The sequence below is a fragment of the Macaca nemestrina genome, chromosome 20 (assembly GCF_043159975.1).
Source record: "Macaca nemestrina isolate mMacNem1 chromosome 20, mMacNem.hap1, whole genome shotgun sequence".
NCBI lineage: Eukaryota > Metazoa > Chordata > Mammalia > Primates > Cercopithecidae > Macaca > Macaca nemestrina.
In genome coordinates, this window is record NC_092144.1 from 21,035,816 (window position 1) to 21,055,916 (window position 20,101).

Below are 20,101 nucleotides of genomic sequence, written 5' to 3' on the forward strand. Positions count from 1 at the left end.
AATCTACTGTATTAAAAATGTTCCCTTTGTGGCTGGGAAGGTGTGAATACTCAAGATTCCTATTGGAAGAATAAAGGGGTTCTTAAAAAAGACGGAAAACTTGTAATATTGAGGTTCCATCTGTGTTCTTCATTAACTCTATACAGAACAGGATTAAGAAAGTGTTTATTTAAAGAGGATGGCATTTATTACCCAGAAAATCCTGAAAAAAATATGAGAAAATGCCTGCTCTCTAGGGTGCTAAAGAAAGAATACTAAAAAATCACTATTAAAACTTACACAACATGGGAGATACCTGTATCTTGAACTTGGTATAAAACTGATGGTTCTTTATGGTTAAATTCAGACTACAATTTACTTCTGGGAGAAAATGTCACAGTGGTGATGCTGTGTCCTTCTTTTGTGCATCAGCACATCATAAAAATTTGTCCTAGTGCAAGTAATATTAATGATTCACTTGGTTAAGGAGCTCTGCGACGGATTTTTTTTACTAGAAAGCTAATTATTTTTCTTTTCATTATAAATTATTTTTATGCAGCTGATGTGCATAAACCATCACATTTTATCTGGTAGCTACCCCTCTTTCTTAAGTTTTCTTTGCATATATCTGTCTTTGGCAAGTGAAAACTCTTATCTTTTTTTTTACAGTCCAGCAATACTAGGAAAAACACAGGCTCTTTTACTTAGTGGATGTTTGACAAAATATTCTTCTTGGGCCAAAAACATTGGCATTACTGGCGAACTTGTTAGAAATCCAGAAACTTAAAAAAAAAAAAAAAAAAAAAGCAGAAACTCAGACTTTCTACAAGTCAGAATCAGTTCTCTACTCTCTCATTTGACCTTGAGACACATTAAAAATTCTGCCCATGGCCACTTGGTACATGTGTATGGGGATGTGTTTTTTAGAGTCGGAGAATACATTAGAGAATATTTCTGGGTTAAAAAAATATTTTCTTGGATAATTTTGGTCACTCCTATGAGGCAGAACCTGTTCTCTCTACTCTCGAATTACACTTTGAGTGACATTAAAAATTCTGTCCATGACCACTTGGTAAATATATATGTGTCTGTGTTTGTGTGTTTTTCAGGGACCACTGACATTTAGGGATGTGACTGTAGAATTCTCTCTGGAGGAGTGGCAATGCCTGGACACTGTTCAGCAGAATTTATATAGGGATGTGATGTTAGAGAACTACAGAAACCTGGTCTTCCTGGGTGAGCATAACTTCAATAGTCAATTCCTAATATACTCTAAAGGCTTTATTTTTGTTTTCTTTTTGTTTTTTTGTAGAATGTTTTTTGATAATTTGGTAATTTTTGATAATTATGCTTTGCATAAATGAGTTTCAAATCCCTGTTTTCAAGAAAATCATAAGGATTTGTCAGTGTAGAAAAAAAATTTCTTCAAGATGTTTCATCTTTAGCTGAACTTTCCACATGGCTGAGCTGATCTGTATCCCTCACTCTAGATTAGTGGTAATTTCAGAAATTTACTGGTATAAAATATTATTGCCCACACCTTAAAATCTAATTGCTACCACCAATTTTTTTATTCAGTAGTTCTGAGTAGTGAATTAAGAACCTACAAATATACAGTATTTTCTAAATATTTAGAAATAACTGTTATAAATTAGTATTTTGGAATAAATGTATTAGAATATTGTATTAACATTCTCTTTATTGAGCACATTACTAAGTTGGTAATTGCAGAATATGAACAAGATGCATATTACTTATTTTTAATAAAACAGGTATTGCTGTCTCTAAGCCAGACCTAATCACCTGTCTGGAGCAAGGAAAAGAGCCCTGGAATATGAACAGACATGAGATGGTAGCCACACCCCCAGGTAGGTGAGAGTGAAAGCCAATACAACGGATGACCCAGATGAGAGATCCAAAGGTCAAGGAGAAAGCAAGTCCTTAAAATGTCATTTGGGAAGCTGTGTTCCAAAGGGTATAGTTTCTGGAAGTCTGAGGCTTGTTTTTTTTTTTTTTTCTTTGTTCTCACATAGGGGCATTTTCTGTCTTATGCTTTTAAATTCTCTAAAGATTCTACTTTCAGTCATTTTTCTTCAAGTTTACAGTGAGAGCCAAAGTCCTCATGGCATATAAGAGACTGCACAGTCTGACTACTTTTTCATTGTTTTTAGGGACACACAAATATCTGCATAATTTAAAAAAATTCTATGTTAAGCTTTTTCTTAAGTTCTCTTTTTGCATCATGTCTGAAATAGTGGTTTCTGTTCCATTGAATTTTTTAATTTTTCTGCACATTTCATCTTTTTTTAGTATATTATTGAAAGATAATTTGTAATTATAAAATATGATGTCGTTCTGCTTTGTTTTTTTTCCTCCAGATCGCTTTGGCTATTCAAAGTTTATTGTAGTTTCATGTAATCTTTAGTCTTGTATTTTCTATTACTGTAAAAAAAAACTTACCTCTGGAATTTTTGTAGGGAGCTTATTGAACCTATATTTATTGAATCTTATTCTTTCAACTCATAAAACACTTTTAAATTTATTTTTGTCTTCTCTATTTCTTTTCCTAGCTATCTTGTATCTTTCAGTGTAAAGATTTTTTATCTCCTTGGTCAAATTTGTTCTCTGAAATTTATTTATTTTTTGAGACAGAGTTTCACTCTTCTTGCCCAGGCTGAAGTGCAATGGCAAAGTCTCAGCTCACTGCAAACTCCCCGTCCGAGGTTCAAGTGATTCTCCTGCCTCAGCCTTTTAAGTAGCAGGGATTACAGGCGCTCGCCACCATGCCTGGCTAGTTTTTGTATTTTTAGTAGAGATAGGGTTTCACTATGTTGGCCAGGTTGGTCTCGAACTCCTGACCTCAGATGATCCGCCCTCATCAGCCTGGGTTTACAGGTGTGAGCAACCGTGGCTGGCCAGAAATTTATTGTTTTAATGCTATTGTAAATAAGATTTTTTTTTTTTTTTGGTCTATTTTATCAAATAGTTTGTTTTAAGTGTATGGGATGATAACTTATACTTGTACGTTAGTTTTATATTTTGCTAATTTACTGAGTTTATTAACTTAGACAGGTTTTAATGCACTGCTTATGGTTTTCTATATATAAGATCATGTCATCTACAAACAACAAATTTTTACTTATTTGTCTTCAGTTTCAATGGCTTTTTGAAAATTGTTTTGACTAATTATTCTGCCACATCAGTGCTATGTTAAAATGGAAGCATTGACAAGGTGCACAATATAATTTTGCATTTGGTGTCTGTGAATTTGAAGGAGCAAACACCTCTTCAAGTTGCTATAAACTGGTTTCAGTAGGTAAAGGTCTTCTTCCATTGGTCCCCCAGGGTGATGGGATTCCCTCTGGGTTTGTGATGGAGAGGGATTGTAGCTTGGTCACAAGATTGCTGGGTATGCACTAGGGTCCACCTTTAGTTGGCTTGTTACAAGGGGCTTAGATAGTTGTAATCCCCATATTATTTTTGGACAGATTGGATATCCTTCAAGACTTTGCTCTGTAGGGCAGACACTAGGGCAGGTTTTTGCAGTAGGGTCTGTATATAATGTACCTTAAATCGGGATGTAAATGAGTACAGCCTTCGCTGAGTACCACAGAGGATTTCCTCAGGTCACTGTGTTGGTTTCTAGGTAAAGAGAACTGGCCATAAACTGTGGCCCAGAAAGCTGTAACTGAGACTTTGAACTGCTTCAGGCACCACATTAAAAGCCAGGGTCTGCAGGCCTGCCTGCATGACTATAAACGGGTGTCTTCCTCCAGGCCTATGAAAGGACAGAACCTCTCCCAGACTGTGGCTGAAAGGATTTTGAAATAATTCACAGAGTAAATCCAGAATTCTCAGTGGGACCAAGTTGGGTTGGCCATTTCCTGTCCTGTAGCTAAGACCAGGGGTCCTGTAGTTTGCCACTGGAATGATAGCCTGCCTTCTGAAGAGAACACTCCTCCAAAGTGTTGGGGTTATAGGCATGAGGACTTCATGCTGCCATGTAATTCTCAATGTTGGATGTAAGACCAGTGGGAGGTGTTTGGTTTGTGGGGAAAAATTCCTTGTGCATGGGTTGGCACCATCCTCTTTGTAATCAAAATTTTACACTCCATTAATTCAAAAGAGAGCTGGCTCATTAAAAGAACCTGGCTCCTTCACCTCACACTTGCTGTCTTTTACCATGTGGTATGTCCAGTTACTCTTGGCCTTCTACCATGATTGTAAGCTTTTTGAGACCCTCACCAGAAGCACATGTTGGTGCACACTTCTTGTACAGCCTGCCAAACTGTGAACCAAATCTTTTTTTTTTTTTTAATAAATTATCTACTCTTGGGCTTCCTGTGTATTCAAAAAAATTAATACAGTCTATAATGTTTTGTAAGTTCTGTGTTTTATTATTGCTATTTTATCTGAATTTTCTATTTATTATTGAAAATGGGATCTTGATGTCAACAATTATGTTGCTATGTATTTCCTGCTTCAATTTGTTGATATTTGCTTTATATATTTTGGAGCCTTGATGTTATATATACATATACATATAGCTGGATAAGTATTTTATTAAATACTATATTAATTATATATCTATATAGATTTTTTTTTTTTTGAGATGGAGTCTTACTTTGTTGCCCAGGTTGGAGTACAGTGGCACGATCTCAGCTCACTGCAACCTCCGTCTTCCAGGTTCAAACGATTCTTCCACCTCAGCCTCCTGAGTTGCTGGGATTGCAAGGCACGTGCCACCATGCCCGGCTAATTTTTGTATTTTTAGTAGAGTCGGGGTTTCACCATGTTAGCCAGGATAGTCTTGAACTCCTGACCTCATCATCCACCTGCCTAGGCCTCCCAAAGTTCTGGGATTAAAGGCATGAGCCACCATGCCCAGCCCTATATAGATATATATATGTATGCATATATATGTTATATATACACATATCTGTTTGTATACATATATATACACACATACACATATGGATAGATACCAGTTAAATTGACCCATTTTACCATTATATAATATCAGTCTTTGTCTCATGCTAGTACTTAGGACATATTATGTCTACTGTAATTATGACGACCTCACCCAATTGTTACTATTTGCATGGAATATGGAATTTTTTCATTCTGTTACTTTTAGCCTATTTAACTAAATGCTAAAATGAATCTCCTGTATGCAGCGTATTATATGCTGTTTTTCTTAAGCCAATTAGGCATTTAATTTTTTAAATATAATTTACTTACTTTTTTATTTTTGAGATAGGTTCTCACTCTGTCAACCAGGCTGGTTTGCAATGGTTTGATCATGGCTCACAGCGGCTTCAACCTCCCAAACTCATATGACCTCTCATTTCAGCCTCTCGGGTAGCTGGGATACAAGTATGTGACATCACATCCAACTCGTTTTTTTGTATTTTTTGTGGAGACACAGTTTTGCCATGTTGCCCACTCTGGTTTTGACCTTCTGAGGTTAAGTGATCGGTCCACCTTGGCCTCCCAAAGTCCTGGGATTACATTTTTAAAAATTAAATAGTTTAATTAATTTGTATTTAAAATAATTGCTTAAAGAAATGTTTCTGTTACCAGTTTTATTATTATTGTTTTATGTGCTCTTATAGATATGTTTTTTCTCATTTCCTATTTTACCACTTTAAATTTTGTTTAATTTTATAGTGATATGCTTTGATTATTTTTCTATTTGTTTAGCATACTTTCTATAAAATATTATCTTCATAATCATCTTGAAAAATGAAGATTAAATAAAACATCTTAAAGTTAAAACAATATATTTTAATCTCATAACAACTTCAACTGAATACAAATACTATACCTCTACATTTTTGTTATTAATATTACACATTTAATAACAGATTTATGCAGATTTATATTTTGTTTTTCATATTCTATGGAAGAAATTTAGGGATTTTATGCACCATCATTGTCATAGTAAAGGATTCTATGTGTGTCTGTATATTTACATTTAATAGAGAGCTTTATATTTACATAGTCATATGATGCTGTGCAGAATTTTATTTTTCAATATAATGGACTCATTGTAGCATTTCTTCGTTTTTATATGCAAAGTCTCACCATGTTCCTCAGGATGTTCTTGAACTCCTGGTCCCAAGTGATGTGACTGCCTGGGCCTCCTAAAACTGTCAGATGATAGGCATGAGCCACTGTGCCTCGCCACCATGTAGCATTTTTTGTAGGACAGTGCTAGTCATGATGAACACTCTCACCTTTCATTTTGGAAAGTCTTTTTATCTTTTTTTGAAGTAAAATAATTTCAAATCAAGTATTATTGGTCAGGTATTATTTTATTACCTCAAAATTTGGGAAGAACTTAGTGTTTTTCATTTTCAAGTAAACTCTGTATTACTTTTTCCCTATAGACTTCTTCCAAGATTTTGTTCATGAGTATATGGATCGACTTGATGCTGTCCAATAAGTATTACATTCTACATTTTAAATTTGTTTTGCAATTTTATATTTTTGTATTATATTTTAGAACATGCCACCTCATACCAGTTAATTGTGTCTTGATTTTTCAGTTTATATTATAATTGTGTATGACAATATTTAGTTCTGAACAATTTAACACAGTGTGGAGCAAAATCAAATATGAATCAGCCAAACATCCATTGCCAATATAATTATCTCTATGTTTGTTTGCCTTTATAAATATTATCCCTGTGTTTCTTTATAACTTGTATATTTGTTGTGTAGGTTTGTTGTTTAATCCAGTGCAGATGAGTAGTCACAAAAATTCTCCTAATTTCAACATCCTATTTATTTGTGAATCTTCCATATCCTGTTTGTTTGTGAATCTCTGTTATTTTTCTGTGAAAGAAATACTTTTGGATTTGAAGATAATTTAAAAACTACTGGCAGGGTGTGGTGGCCTATAATCCCAGCAAGTATTTGGGAGACCAAGGTGGGTGGATCACCTGAGGTCAGTTTGAGACCAGCCTGGCCAAAGTGGTGAAAGCCCGTCTCTACTAAAAATACAAAAAAATTAGCCAGGCATGGTGGTGGGCGCCAGTAGTCCAGCTACTTGGGAACCTGAGGCAGGAGACTCGCTTGAACCCAGGAGGCGGAGACTGAAGTGAGCCAAGATCGTGCCATTGCACTCCAGCTGGGCCACAAGAGCGAAACTCCATCTCGAAAAACTAAACTCATAACTAAATTTCTCTTCTAGCTACTATTGTTTTTACTTGTCAAAAACACATAATAATTTATAATAAAATATTTTCAAATATTCAGTTTAGTTATATTGACATTATTCTGCAACATATTGCTGAAGCATTTTTTTTTTTTTTTTTTTTTTGAGACATAGTCTCGCTCTGTCGCCCAGGCTGGAGTGCAGTGGCGCGATCTCAGCTCACTGCAAGCTCTGCCTCCCGGGTTCACGCCATTCTCCTGTCTGAGCCTCCCCAGTAGCTGGGACTACAGGCGCCCGCCACCTCGCCTGGCTAGTTTTTTGTATTTTTTAGTAGAGACGGGGTTTCACCGTGTTAGGCAGGATGGTCTCGATCTCCTGACCTCGTGATCCGCCCGTCTCAGCCTCCCAAAGTGCTGGGATTACAGGCTTGAGCCACCGCGCCCGGCCTGCTGAAGCATTTTTATCTTGCAAAGCTAAATCTCAATACACATTATACAACTACCAACTTTTCCAGTATTACGGCACTTTTGAAACACCACTCTGTTTTGTGTTCCTAGTGGTGTAACTTCTTTATGTATCTCATACAATCTCTGTCTGTGGCTGGCTCATGTCAGTTTGCAAAATATCATCAAGATTTATCTGTGTAGTTGTTAGAATATTTTCTGCTTTTTGAAAACTGAGTGATATGATTGGGCGCAGTAGCTCACATCTGTAATCCCAGCACTTTGGGAGACCAAGGCGGGTGGATCACCTGAGGTCAGGAGTTCTAGACCAGCCTGGCCAACATGGTGAAACCCCATCTCAACTAAAAATATAGAAATTAGCTGAGTGTGGTGGTAGGTGCCTGTAATCCCAGCTACTCAGGGGGCCAAGGCAGGAGAATTGCTTGAACCCGGGAAGCAGGGGTTGCAATGAGCTGAGATCATGCCATCGTACTCCAGCCTGGGGGACAAGAGTGAGACTTCGTCTCAAAAAAAAAAAAAAAAAGAAAGAAAACTGAGTGATGTTCCAGTATTTTTACATTTCAAATTGTATCTATTGAATAATTTGGTGACAGAAATTAGCATTGTTTTTACCTATTGGCTTTCAGTAACAATGCTACAATTATTATGGGTATGTAAATGACTTTATATGACCATATATATTAAAGTTTATGTGTTGCATTCTATTTGATTTGTCTAGTTTTCAGTTTGATACTGATACTAAATTGTTTTAATTCTGTAGCTTTGTAATATGCTTTGAAATAAGGAATTATAATGCCTCCAATTTTTTTTTTTTTTTTTTTGAAGATTGTTGGGTACCTTGTTGTCTCTTGCAATAGCACTCCTGAGTTTGCTATTACTATTTTCTCAAAATGCAATGAGAAATTTGAAAAACATTGCATTCAATCTGTAGATTACATTAAATGATACAAACATCTATACAATATTATTTTAATCTTTGAACAAGAGTATGCTTGAGTGTATTGTTTAATTTCTATATATTTGTGAATTTTTCAGTTTTTTTTTCCATTGTTTTATATTCTTATTCCATTTTGTTCATAGAAAGTAATCCTTAAAATTTTAGGAGTTTTTTGTTGTTGTTGTTGTTGTTGTTGTTTTTTGAGACACTTTCACTCTGTTGCCCAGGATTGGGGCGCAGTGGTGTGATCTCGGCTCACTGCAACTCTTGCCTCCTGGGTTCAAGCGATTCTCATGCTTTAACCTGCTGCGTATCTGGGATTATAGGCGCATGCCACCAGGCCCAGTTAAGTTTTGTATTTTTGATAGAGACAGGGTTTCGCCATGTTGGCCAGGCTCATCTCAAACTCCTGACCTCAGGTGATCCACCCAGCTTGGCCTCCCAAACTGCTGGGATTACAGGCATGAGCCACCATGCCTGCCAAAGTTTCAGTTTTTTTTTGTTGTTGTTATTTGTTTGTTTGTTTTGAGACAGAGTCCTGCTCTGTCGCCAGACTGGAGTGCAGTGGTGTGATTTCTCTTCACTGCAGCCTCCGCCTCCTGGGTCCAAGCAATTCTCCTGCCTCAGCCTCCCAAGTAGCTGGGATCACAGGCATGCACTACCATACCCGGCTAATTTTGTATTTTCATGTTGGCCAGGCTGGTCTTGAACTCCTGACCTCAGGTGATCCACCTGCCTCGGCCTCCCAAAGTGCTGGGATTACAGGTGTGAGCCACCACGCCCAGCTCAAAGTTTTAGTTTTGAAACATTTGTTGAGATTTATTTTTTGACCTAACCGATGGTCTATCAAAAAGAATGTTGTATGAGCTGTTGCAAAGGGTGTGTTTCCTGATGTTGAGAAGTGTTCTCTGTATCTGTTAGAAATACTTGTTTTATACTGCCCTCAAGTCCGCTGTTTCCTTACTAATATTATCTTGTTTTATTATTATCAGAGAAAGTGAGGTATCAAAATATCCTACTATTATTATATTGTTTTCTATGTGTTTCTTCAATTATGTCAATATTTACCTTACATATTTGGAACTCTAAGGTGAGATACACACACACACAAATATGCATCTATACACATTTTTCATAAGTTCCTCGTCTATTATTGTTTAATGTTTTTGTCTTTTGGAGTTTTGACTTCATATACATTTTATGTAATATGAGTTTTTGACTTACGATGTAGCTCGTGTAATACTGCTTTGACCTTTTCTGCTCTCATTTAGTTAGTATTTGGATAGAATGCCTACATCAATCTTGTCACTTTCAGGCTTTTTTAAATTACTAGTTCTAAACTGACTCTTGTAGAAAGACAAGTCGGGTCTTGAGTTTTAATGTTTTTTAATGAATCCCTTTATTGAAACTATGTCTCTTGATTAGAAAGCTAATTATACATATATGTAAGTAATTTTCTAAAAGACAAAGACTTCCTGTTGTTTTATTAATTATTTTGTTTGATTCTTGTATCTTTATCCCTCATTTTCTCCCTTTCTGTCTTCCATTGTGTCTGTTTCATTAGTATTGATATGGTTTCACTTCTTATTTTCTTTTGGGTGTCTATACAGATATTTTCTTTGTGGTACCTTGGGGATTACATAAACCTCTAAAAGATAAAGTAGTGTATATTTAATCTGGTGAAAAATGAACTTCAGTCATATACAAAAATTTTTCCCCATTACATCTGCCCTCAACTTTGTTATTGATATTGCTGATTATCTGTTGTATATTTATTAACAGATATTTACAATACTTTCTGTGCTTTTATTTTTCTAATTTTAGAGCATAATTATAAATGTTTTCTATCCCATTATGAGAATGCTAAGGAATTCTATTTTTGTGTATGTATGTTTCCCAGGAACTTATGTATTTTTATATGATTATGTGTTGTTTTCTAGCATCGTGTTATTTTCAGTGGAAGAAACTTTTTTCAGCATCTTTGATATATATAGGTCATATGCATTGCCAATATACTGTCTCAGGATTTGGTTATTTTAGAAGGTCTTTTTATTTATTTATTTGGTAGGACATTTTTGCTGATGATTATTCTTTTCACCTGGCAGCATTTTTTCTTCAGGACTTTGGCAATATCACACAGTTTTCTTCTGGCCTGCAAAATTTTCTTTTGAAAACCTCACTGTTTAGTTTTAAACAGTTTATAACTGTTTTAAACTGTTTATAAACTAGTTTATAACTCTATGCTTATAAATGACACATCACTTTCATCTTGCAGTTCTTGAGATTCTCTCTGTGACATTTTAAATTGCTCTTATATATGTGTTTTTTAAATAAATATCTTGTATGTGTATTTTAGTTTGTTGAACTTCTTTATTTTTATATCTTTTTTTCTTTTAGAATTGGTTAGTTATTATCTCTTTGTATTTTACCTCTACAATTACTGTTTTTTTCTTTTTTCTGATTTTCAGTAGTTGTCTGTGCTCCTTTTACTCATTGAGTGTTATTCAACTTATTTGAAATTTCTAAAATGTATACATTTTTATTTTATAATGATTGCTTTCTGAAAATTTTGTAATTTTTTTGATGGGACCATGTTGCCCTATTATTTTGTATACATTGTAATCTTTGATTGAGACTTGGACATTAAAAAAAAAAAAGGTTCCTGTCAGTCTTTACAATGTAGCTTTATCCTGGCATAGTCTGAAACCAGTTGTCATGGTTAGACATTCTGAGAGCCTTTTAAACATGTTCTTAGAATGTGTCTTATCTGAAATGTTTTATTTTCTAGTTTAAAAAGTTTATTTGCGTGACTTCTTCCTAGTTATCAATCACTTGCTACCCTTGTTCCCTGTCTGTGGTACTGCAGTCTGTCTGCTGCTGTAACATTTACCTTTGGTCTCAGCATTCTCAAATTGTTATTCCAAAGTATACTATTTTTTTTTCCAGCATTTTATTTAATGGGAGAATGAAACCAGTGTCTTGAAAGACCCCTAAAATCCAGACATAAAAATGTATGTGCCAATACCTTTGGTCTCAGCATTCTCAAATTGTTATTCCAAAGTATACTATTTTTTTTTTCAGCATTTTATTTAATGGGAGAATGAAACCAGTGTCTTGAAAGACCCCTAAAATCCAGACATAAAAATGTATGTGCCAATATTTTTCTTTTAAATAGAAACAAGGAGTTGGCAATGTATACTTCTAACGGCACTATGTTATACTGGGGAGAAGGAAGTGCTGTGTTGGGTTAATATAACAGATTTTTCTTTTTCTTCTATGTTGCTTTTTACATTGTGTTCACCTGGGGCACTTCGCACACTTAACTCATTTATAAATTTTCCAAAAATGTGTTTTGGTCAGTATGTTTTTGTTACATTTTATATGTTTTTGAATAAATTAGAGCCTGTGGTATTTTGCTATGCCATCTTGCTTATGTAGTGTATACAGTTTTATAGGTTAGATTTGTAAAAAATATTTACCTGAGTCTAGTAAGTGGAGTAATTTGTTGTTTTAATTTCTTTTAGTTATGTGTTCTCATATTGCTGAAGACCTTTGGCCGGAGCAAGACATAAAAGATTTTTCCCAAAAAGTCATACTGAGGAGACATGATAAATGTGAACATGAGAATTTACAATTAAGAAAGGGCTGTAAAAGTGTGGATGAGTGTAAGGTGTGCAAAGGAAGTTATAATGGACTTAACCAATGTCTGATAACTACCCAGAGGAAAATATATCAATGTGATAAATATGTGACAGTGTTCTATAAATTTTCAAATTCAGATAGACATCAGATAAGACATACTGAAAAGAAAACTTGCAAATGTAAAGAATGTGGCAAATCATTTTGCATGCTTTCACAACTAACTCAACATAAGAGAATTCATGTTAAAGAGAATTCCCACAAATGTGAAGAATGTGGCAAAGCCTTTAACAAGTCCTCAGCCCTTACTCGACATAAGATGACTCATACTGGAGAGAAACCCTACAAATGTGAAGAGTGTGGAAAAGCTTTTAACCGGTCTTCACACCTTACTCAACATAAGATAATTCATACTAGAGAGAAATCCTACAAATGTGAAGAGTGTGGCAAAGCCTTTAACCGGTCTTCACACCTTACTCAACATAAGATAATTCATAGTAGAGAGAAGCCCTACAAATGTGATGAATGTTGCAAAGCCTTTGACTGGTCCTCAGCTCTCACTACTTTTACTCAACATAAGAGAATTCATACTGGAGAGAAACCCTACAAATGTGAAGAGTGTGGAAAAGCCTTTAAACAGTCCTCAGCCCTTACTCGACATAAGATGATTCATACTGGAGAGAAACCCTACAAATGTGAAGAGTGTGGCAAAGCTTTTAACCGGTCTTCACACCTTACTCAACATAAGGTAATTCATACTAGAGAGAAACCCTACAAATGTGAAGAGTGTGGAAAAGCCTTTAACCGGTCTTCACACCTTACTAAACATAAGAGAATTCATACTAGACAGAAGGCCTACAAATGTGATGAATATTGCAAAGCCTTTAACTGGTCCTCAGCTCTTACTACCCTTATTCAACATAAGATAATTCATACTGGAGAGAAACCCTACAAGTGTGAAGAGTGTGGCAAAGCCTTTAACCGGTCTTCATACCTTATTCGACATAAGATAATACATACTGGAGAGAAACCCTACAAATGTGAAGAGTGTGGTAAAGCCTTTAACCAATCTTCACACCTTACTCAACATAAGTTAATTCATACTGGGGAGAAGCCCTACAAATGTCAAGAATGTGGCAAAGCCTTTAACCGGTCTTCACACCTTACTCAACATAAGATAATTCATACTGGAGAGAAACCCTACAAATGTGAAGAATGTGGCAAACCTTTTAATCGTTTCTCATACCTTACCATACATAAGAGAATTCATGCTGGAGAGAACCCCAACAAATGTGAAGAATGTGGCAAAGCTTGTAACCATTCCTCAAACCTTACGAAACATAATTCATAATGGAGAAAAACCCTACAAATGTGAAGAATGTGTCAAGGCTTTTAACTGTTCATCAATCCTTACTAAACATAAGGGAATTCATAAAAGAGAAGCCCTACAAATGTGAAGAACATGGCCTGGCTTCTAACAAATCTTCAACATTCACTAAGCACAAAATAATTCATGCTGGAGAGAAACCCTTGAAATGTGATGAATGTGGCATAGCCTCTACCCAGTTCTCAACTCTTACTAAACATGAGAACTCATGTGGAAGATAAAACCTACGAATGTGAAGAATGTGACAAAGCGTTTAAAAGTTCTCAACTCTTATTACACATAATTTATACTGGACAGAAATCCTAAAATGTGAAGAATGTCACAAAGCCCTTAACAAGTCCTCAATTCTTAACATATAAGATGTTTCATGCTGGAGTGAAACTACAATCTTGAATGATGTCACAGTGCTTTTCACAACACCTCAAACTTATCTAAACGTAAAAAGAAAAAAAAATTATACTAGTGCAAAACTCTAGAAATATAAAGATTGTGAAAAAACTTTTAAATGGTTTTCACGCTTGATTGCAGGTAAAATAATTTATACTGGAGAAAACTCCAAGTGTGAAGAATATAATTTTTAACCAGTGTTCACAGCTTATTGTACAGGAAAGCATTTATAGTTGAGAAATGGTGTACAAATATAAAGAATGTGGAAAAGTCATTAATATCTGCTCACATATTACACAACATCAGAGAGTTCATACTTAATAAAAGTATTATAAATACAATTACTTTCAAATGATCTGTCAGAAATGTAAGCCTTTAAAGTGAAGAAGAGTTTATTCTGAGACAAACATTACAAATATAAAGGGGGTTGTAGTGCTTTTACTTGTATCATTTTATTGTACACATTTTGTACTAGACAACCCTGAAGCAGTTGCTAAAATTTTGTTCAGCATTAGGAAATTTATATTGGAGAAGAATTCAACAAATGTAATGAATTTGGAAAAACATTTTTCCATAACTATAGCTTAGAAAATGCCAGAGCTCATACTAAAATATACTTTTGCAGATGCAATAAATACAAAGAAATATTTAAGGCCGGGCGCGGTGGCTCAAGCCTGTAATCCCAGCACTTTGGGAGGCCGAGATGGGTGGATCACGAGGTCAGGAGATCGAGACCATCCTGGCTAACACGGTGAAACCCCGTCTCTACTAAAAAATACAAAAAATAGCCGGGCGAAGTGGCAGCGCCTGTAGTCCCAGCTACTCGGGAGGCTGAGGCCGGAGAATGGCGTGAACCCGGGAGGCGGAGCTTGCAGTGAGCTGAGATCCGGCCACTGCACTCCAGCCTGGGCTACAGAGCGAGACTCCGTCTCAAAAAAAAAAAAAAAAAAAAAATATTTAATTCAAATTGAGTTTATATAATTATCAGAGAACAGTAGAAATAGCTAAGACACTGACACTTCAGACATTGCACTAAATCAGACTGCTGTGTATAGAAAATCCAAAACTACTGTTGGTAAGTAAATTAATTTTATATAACTTTAAAATGAGTAGACATTTCTTTGAAAAGTCATAATTACACTCAAGTATACTTTTTTGATAAAATCATAAAACTTTTAAAAAGTAAATAATGATGTAAGTCAACTCTCAAATTACTTCATGCTATTTCTTCATTTCTGTTGTATTCACCTGTGAAAGCATGTGATTAACTATTGCTGCATCAGAGATACGAGAGATACTTTATTAGGTGGGAATTACACATGACCTCTTCTATAAAAGAGTAAGGACACTGAAATGTAAGATGCATAGGAATCTAAGTGAAGAGGCTCTTTGTGGTTAACTTAGTGATGTATGAGGTAGTTGTTCAGAGTAATATTCTTTCAAGTTATGAGAGAAAAACATTTTTAATTTTAGTTAAATGTAAGTTAAAATTAACTAAAATAGTACCATATAATGTTACTGATTGTGCTTTTATGTAATAAAATGCAGTACATTAAAAAATTTTTAGATTATGTGTGGACTTAATTTATAATTAAATATTTTCTTTTACCACATTAAGACTATTGTACATTCTGGTCGGGCACAGTAGCTCATGCCTGTAATCCCAACACTTTGGGAGGCTGAGGCAGGCGGATCACTTGAGGCCAGGAGTTCGAGACCAGCCTGGCCAACATGGTGAAACCCTGTCTCTACTAAAAATACAAAAATTTAGCCAGGCATGGTGGTGGGTGCTTGTAATCCCAGCTATTTGGGAGATTGAAGCAAGAGAATCACTTGAACCCGGGAGGCAGAGATTGTAGAGAGCCAAGATCATGCCATTGCACTCCAGCCTGGGCAACAAGAACAAGACCCTGTCTCAAAAAAAAAAAAAAAAAAAAAGAAGACTTGTGCATTCAGTGGAGCATTATTACTCCACTAACTTTAACATACCCACCTTACTCAAGGGTGTAGGTAAAATATGGTAACAATATACTATTTGGCAACATAGTGGAATAACACCTAGTAATCTCTTCTGCCAATGGCTTCAAATTGCAAATAAGTTAAAAAATATTTTTCCCATAGGTTACATTTTTATCCTTTTTTTCTTAAATTTATTCTTTTTAATTTTGTGGTTACACAGTATGTGTATATATTTATGCCATATATGGCATATTTTGGTACAGGTACATAATATATAATAATTACATCAGGATAAATGAGGCATCCATCACCTCTAGCATTTATCCTTTTTATTACAAATGGTTTGATTAGTAAAATAACAAAAATACTATTAGTTATTTTAAAATATTAAAAGTACTTTATTTTAAAATTTACAGTTGTTCTTGACTACAGGGTCATTTTCATGGTCATAATAAAATTTATATAGAAGTATAAATAAAATTGATACATTTCTAAGTCCTGAATAAATATATAAAGAATTTGTGGCCCAGCGTGGTGGCTCAAGCCTGTAATCCCAGCACTTTGGGAGGCCGAGACGGGCGGATCACGAGGTCAGGAGATCGAGACCATCCTGGCTAACCCGGTGAAACCCCGTCTCTACTAAAAAATACAAAAACTTAGCCGGGCGAGGTGGCGGGCGCCTGTAGTCCCAGCTACTCGGGAGGCTGAGGCAGGAGAATGGCGTAAATCCGCGAGGCGGAGCTTGCAGTGAGCTGAGATCCGGCCACTGCACTCCAGCCCGGGCGACAGAGCCAGACTCCGTCTCAAAAAAAAAAAAAAAAAAAAAAAAAGTTTTATTCTTACAAAAAACATGGCAAATATAAAATTTGTAAAAAAAAATAGTATTTCAGAAATTAGATTCTAAATAGAGTTAATGGTAAATGAACAATTTTAAATCTAATTTCCTGTCATATTTATAGCACAACTTATGTTTCTATGTAGAATCTTTTTTTTTTTCTTCTGTTTTTGAGATGGAGTTTCGCTGTCTCTCCCAGGCTGGAGTGAAGTGGCCCAATCTCAACTCACTGTGACCTCCACCCCGCAGATTCCAGCTACTGTCCCACCTCAGCCTCCTGAGTAGCTGGGATTACACCACGCCCAGCTAATTTTTGTATTTTTAGTAGTTTTGGGGTTTCACCCTGTTGGCCAGGTTAGTCTCAAACTCCTGACCGCAGGTGATCCACCCGCCTCGGCATCCCACAGTGTTGGGATTACAGGCATGAGCCACTGCGCCTGGCAGAATCTTCTATTTTTAAGTGTTAATGTTGAATGTGGCAAAACAACACAATGATCTGTGGATTTGAAATTTGGAATAATATTTATATTACATCTTGATAAAACAATTTGGAGAAATTCCACTTTTTTTTTTTTGAGGTGGAGTCTCGTTCTGTTACCCAGGCTCGAGTGCACTGGCGCGATATCAGCTCACTGCCACCTCCACCTCCCACGTGCAAGCGGTTCTCCTGCCTCAGCCTCCTGAGTACCTGGGATTACATACATGCATCACCATGCCCAGCTAATTTTGTATTTTCAGTAGAGACGGGGTTTCTCCATGTTGAGGCGGGTCTCGAACTCCTGACCTCAGGTGATCTGCTCTCCTGGGCCTCCCAAAGAGCTGGGATTATAGGCGTGAGCCACTGGACCTGGCTGGGAAAATAAAAATTTTAAAATTAAACATATGTGAACTTTATCTGGGTCATCAGCTGTGGGTGCCCAGGAGAAACTATTTTACATTCTTGGAACTTCAGGATTCACTATTAATAAAAATTACTATTTCCCCCAGGGCTGTTTTAATTTATACATGGTAGCTATAAGCATTTTTTACTGAAACTTTTGTCTAAATATAGTAAATACTAAGAATAAAATTATTCATTTTTCAAATATTTTATTATAATTGAGTGAGTATATTTTGTCATATTTAATGTATTTATCCTGTTTTTAAAATGCCAAAATAAGAATTTTTTTTGAATACCAGACTAAGAGTTTCTATATTGTGACTTTGCTAAGTTTTGCATATGATTTTGACTGCTACCATTGAACTTAGGTTGAATATTAAACCCACTTTCGTTTAGCTTGTGTGGTTTTTGGTTCATTTGGAAAACAAAATATATTAGACATGAACTGTTGGGGTAACTTGGCTTCATTTTTGCTCTCTTTCTGTTATTATATCTGGGGCTTTAGAAATCACTAAGATTCAGCCAGGCATGGTGGCTCACATCTGTAATCCTAGCACTTTGGGAGGCCGAGGCAGGCAGATCACCTGAGTTCGGGAGTTTGAGACCAGCCTGACCAACATGGAGAAACCCCGACTCTACTAAAAATACACAGTTAGCCAGGCGTGGTATCACATGCCTATAGTCCCAGCTATTCGGGAGGCTGAGGCAGGAGCATCACTTGAACCCGGGAGGCGGAGGTTGCGGTGGGCCAAGATCGCACCACTGCACTCCAGCCTGGGCAACAAGAGCGAAAATCCATCTCAAAAAAAAAAAAAAAAAAAAAAAAAAAAGAAATCACTAAGATTCAAATAAAGTTAGTTGGGAATCAAGCAACAGAAAATCCCAAAAATGACTCAGAAAAATAGCTACTGGATAGTGCTTTCAGTGAGATTTATATGTGAAACAGGCCAATAACTTTTACAAATTTATTGCAAGTTCATTAAATGTAGAAAATAATTGCCTGCAACATATTAGGCACTTGTCTTAGTCTATGGCATCCCTAGCTTGGGGAAGCTGACATTACAGAAAAGAATATTGCTACTGTAATGAGATTTGGAATAAATACTTAACGTGCTTTTAAACATTCTCTTTAATAATCCTTAGAGACATGTCATTCTGGCTCAATTCTTTTAGTATAACTGTCTACAATTCTAGAGACTCAGTCCCATCAAATTTAAGCCATGGCGTTTTCAGCTTTTTATGTTTATTTTTAGCTAGTGAGCTTAATAGTTGATATTATTATATTGGGGTCCCCAAGGCAATCTGGGCGTTAGTGCCGACCATCCTACCTCATCCTTTTTGTTTCACATGCTCTGTTGTTGAATCCCTCTCACTCTATATTTGAGCCTTTATGAGGCTTCAGTTTGGAGGAACCAGAGGATTGGGTTTCTATATATAGTGAGTTGAGAATTAGAATCCTCTTAAGGATAGAGATTTTACATTTATTATTTACAGTACAAAGCAGTATTTATAGGATGTAGACATATTTTACTCAAATATAAATAATTTTATCAATATGCCAACGTGGTCAAAATAACTGCATCAACTTCACCCAATGTTCTGCTTCAGACTCTGCCAACACAAAGATCAATATGTATGCATTTGTGGATGTTAGGGTTTTTTTTTTTTTTTTTTTTTTTTCTGGTGTAGGTTTTCATTTGCTTAAATTTTTAAAGATTTTGTTCCTACATTATGCTGCTGTTAAGCTAAAGAAGTACATCTAACTGCCATTAGAATAAAGATAGTGATAAGAATGATGACTAATCTTAACTGCTCTCTGCGACAGGGGGCACTGTTTTGGCAAGTCGGCAGTCAGATCTCCCTCAGAGGCCTACGTAAGGGTCTCCAGAAAAAGGTGGCCATCATCTGAGGCTCCAGTTGCATGACTGGAGTTTAATGGCCTGAATGCAAGAAAAGACAAGCTGGGTTATTGGAGGACATGTATTAAAATGAAACAAGAGGGTAATGACAGCACAAAAATCCTAAGGCTGCTGACACACCAAGATAAGAGGTGGCTATAGTTATGCCTGCTAAGATTTGGGCACATGGGGCTTGGATTTGGTTAGCTCCATTGCTCTAATTTTCTCAAACATAGAAACCTCCAGATTATGGGCACCCTAGTTACTCCTATCACCTGACAGGATTTGCAGGATAATTGCCCAGAACTGAAATGTGGATGCAGATTGTTACATTAACCATTCCGTTCTGTTTCTTCTGCACTGTAGCTGGAGATCACTGTTTGATTCACAGGAATAAACAGGTTAGTCTAAATTGCAAGGAAAAACTTAAAAACTAATGAGACTATAATTTAATGACAAGTGTATAAGTTTGGAAACATAATTTTTCTCTCCAGTTCTCATTTTTGTTAAAAACAAAATGAGTCCGTCATGATAGGACTGACTTATTTGCAAAATAAAATTTAGTCTTATACTT

General features: G+C 35.9%; 2 protein-coding genes across 2 annotated transcripts in view; both read left to right on the forward strand.

Annotated features, from left to right (window-relative positions):
* LOC105464255 (zinc finger protein 729-like) overlaps positions 1-20,101 on the forward strand; it is a 424,831-nt gene that overhangs the window by 11,198 nt on the left and 393,532 nt on the right.
* Positions 1,089-14,730, forward strand: LOC112426722 (zinc finger protein 257-like). The gene is given in 6 exon segments (XM_071088069.1): positions 1,089-1,215; positions 1,752-1,847; positions 12,067-13,522; positions 13,524-13,616; positions 13,618-13,770; positions 13,772-14,730. Coding segments are annotated over 6 exon segments (1,935 nt in total). The 5' UTR covers positions 1,089-1,181; the 3' UTR covers positions 13,875-14,730.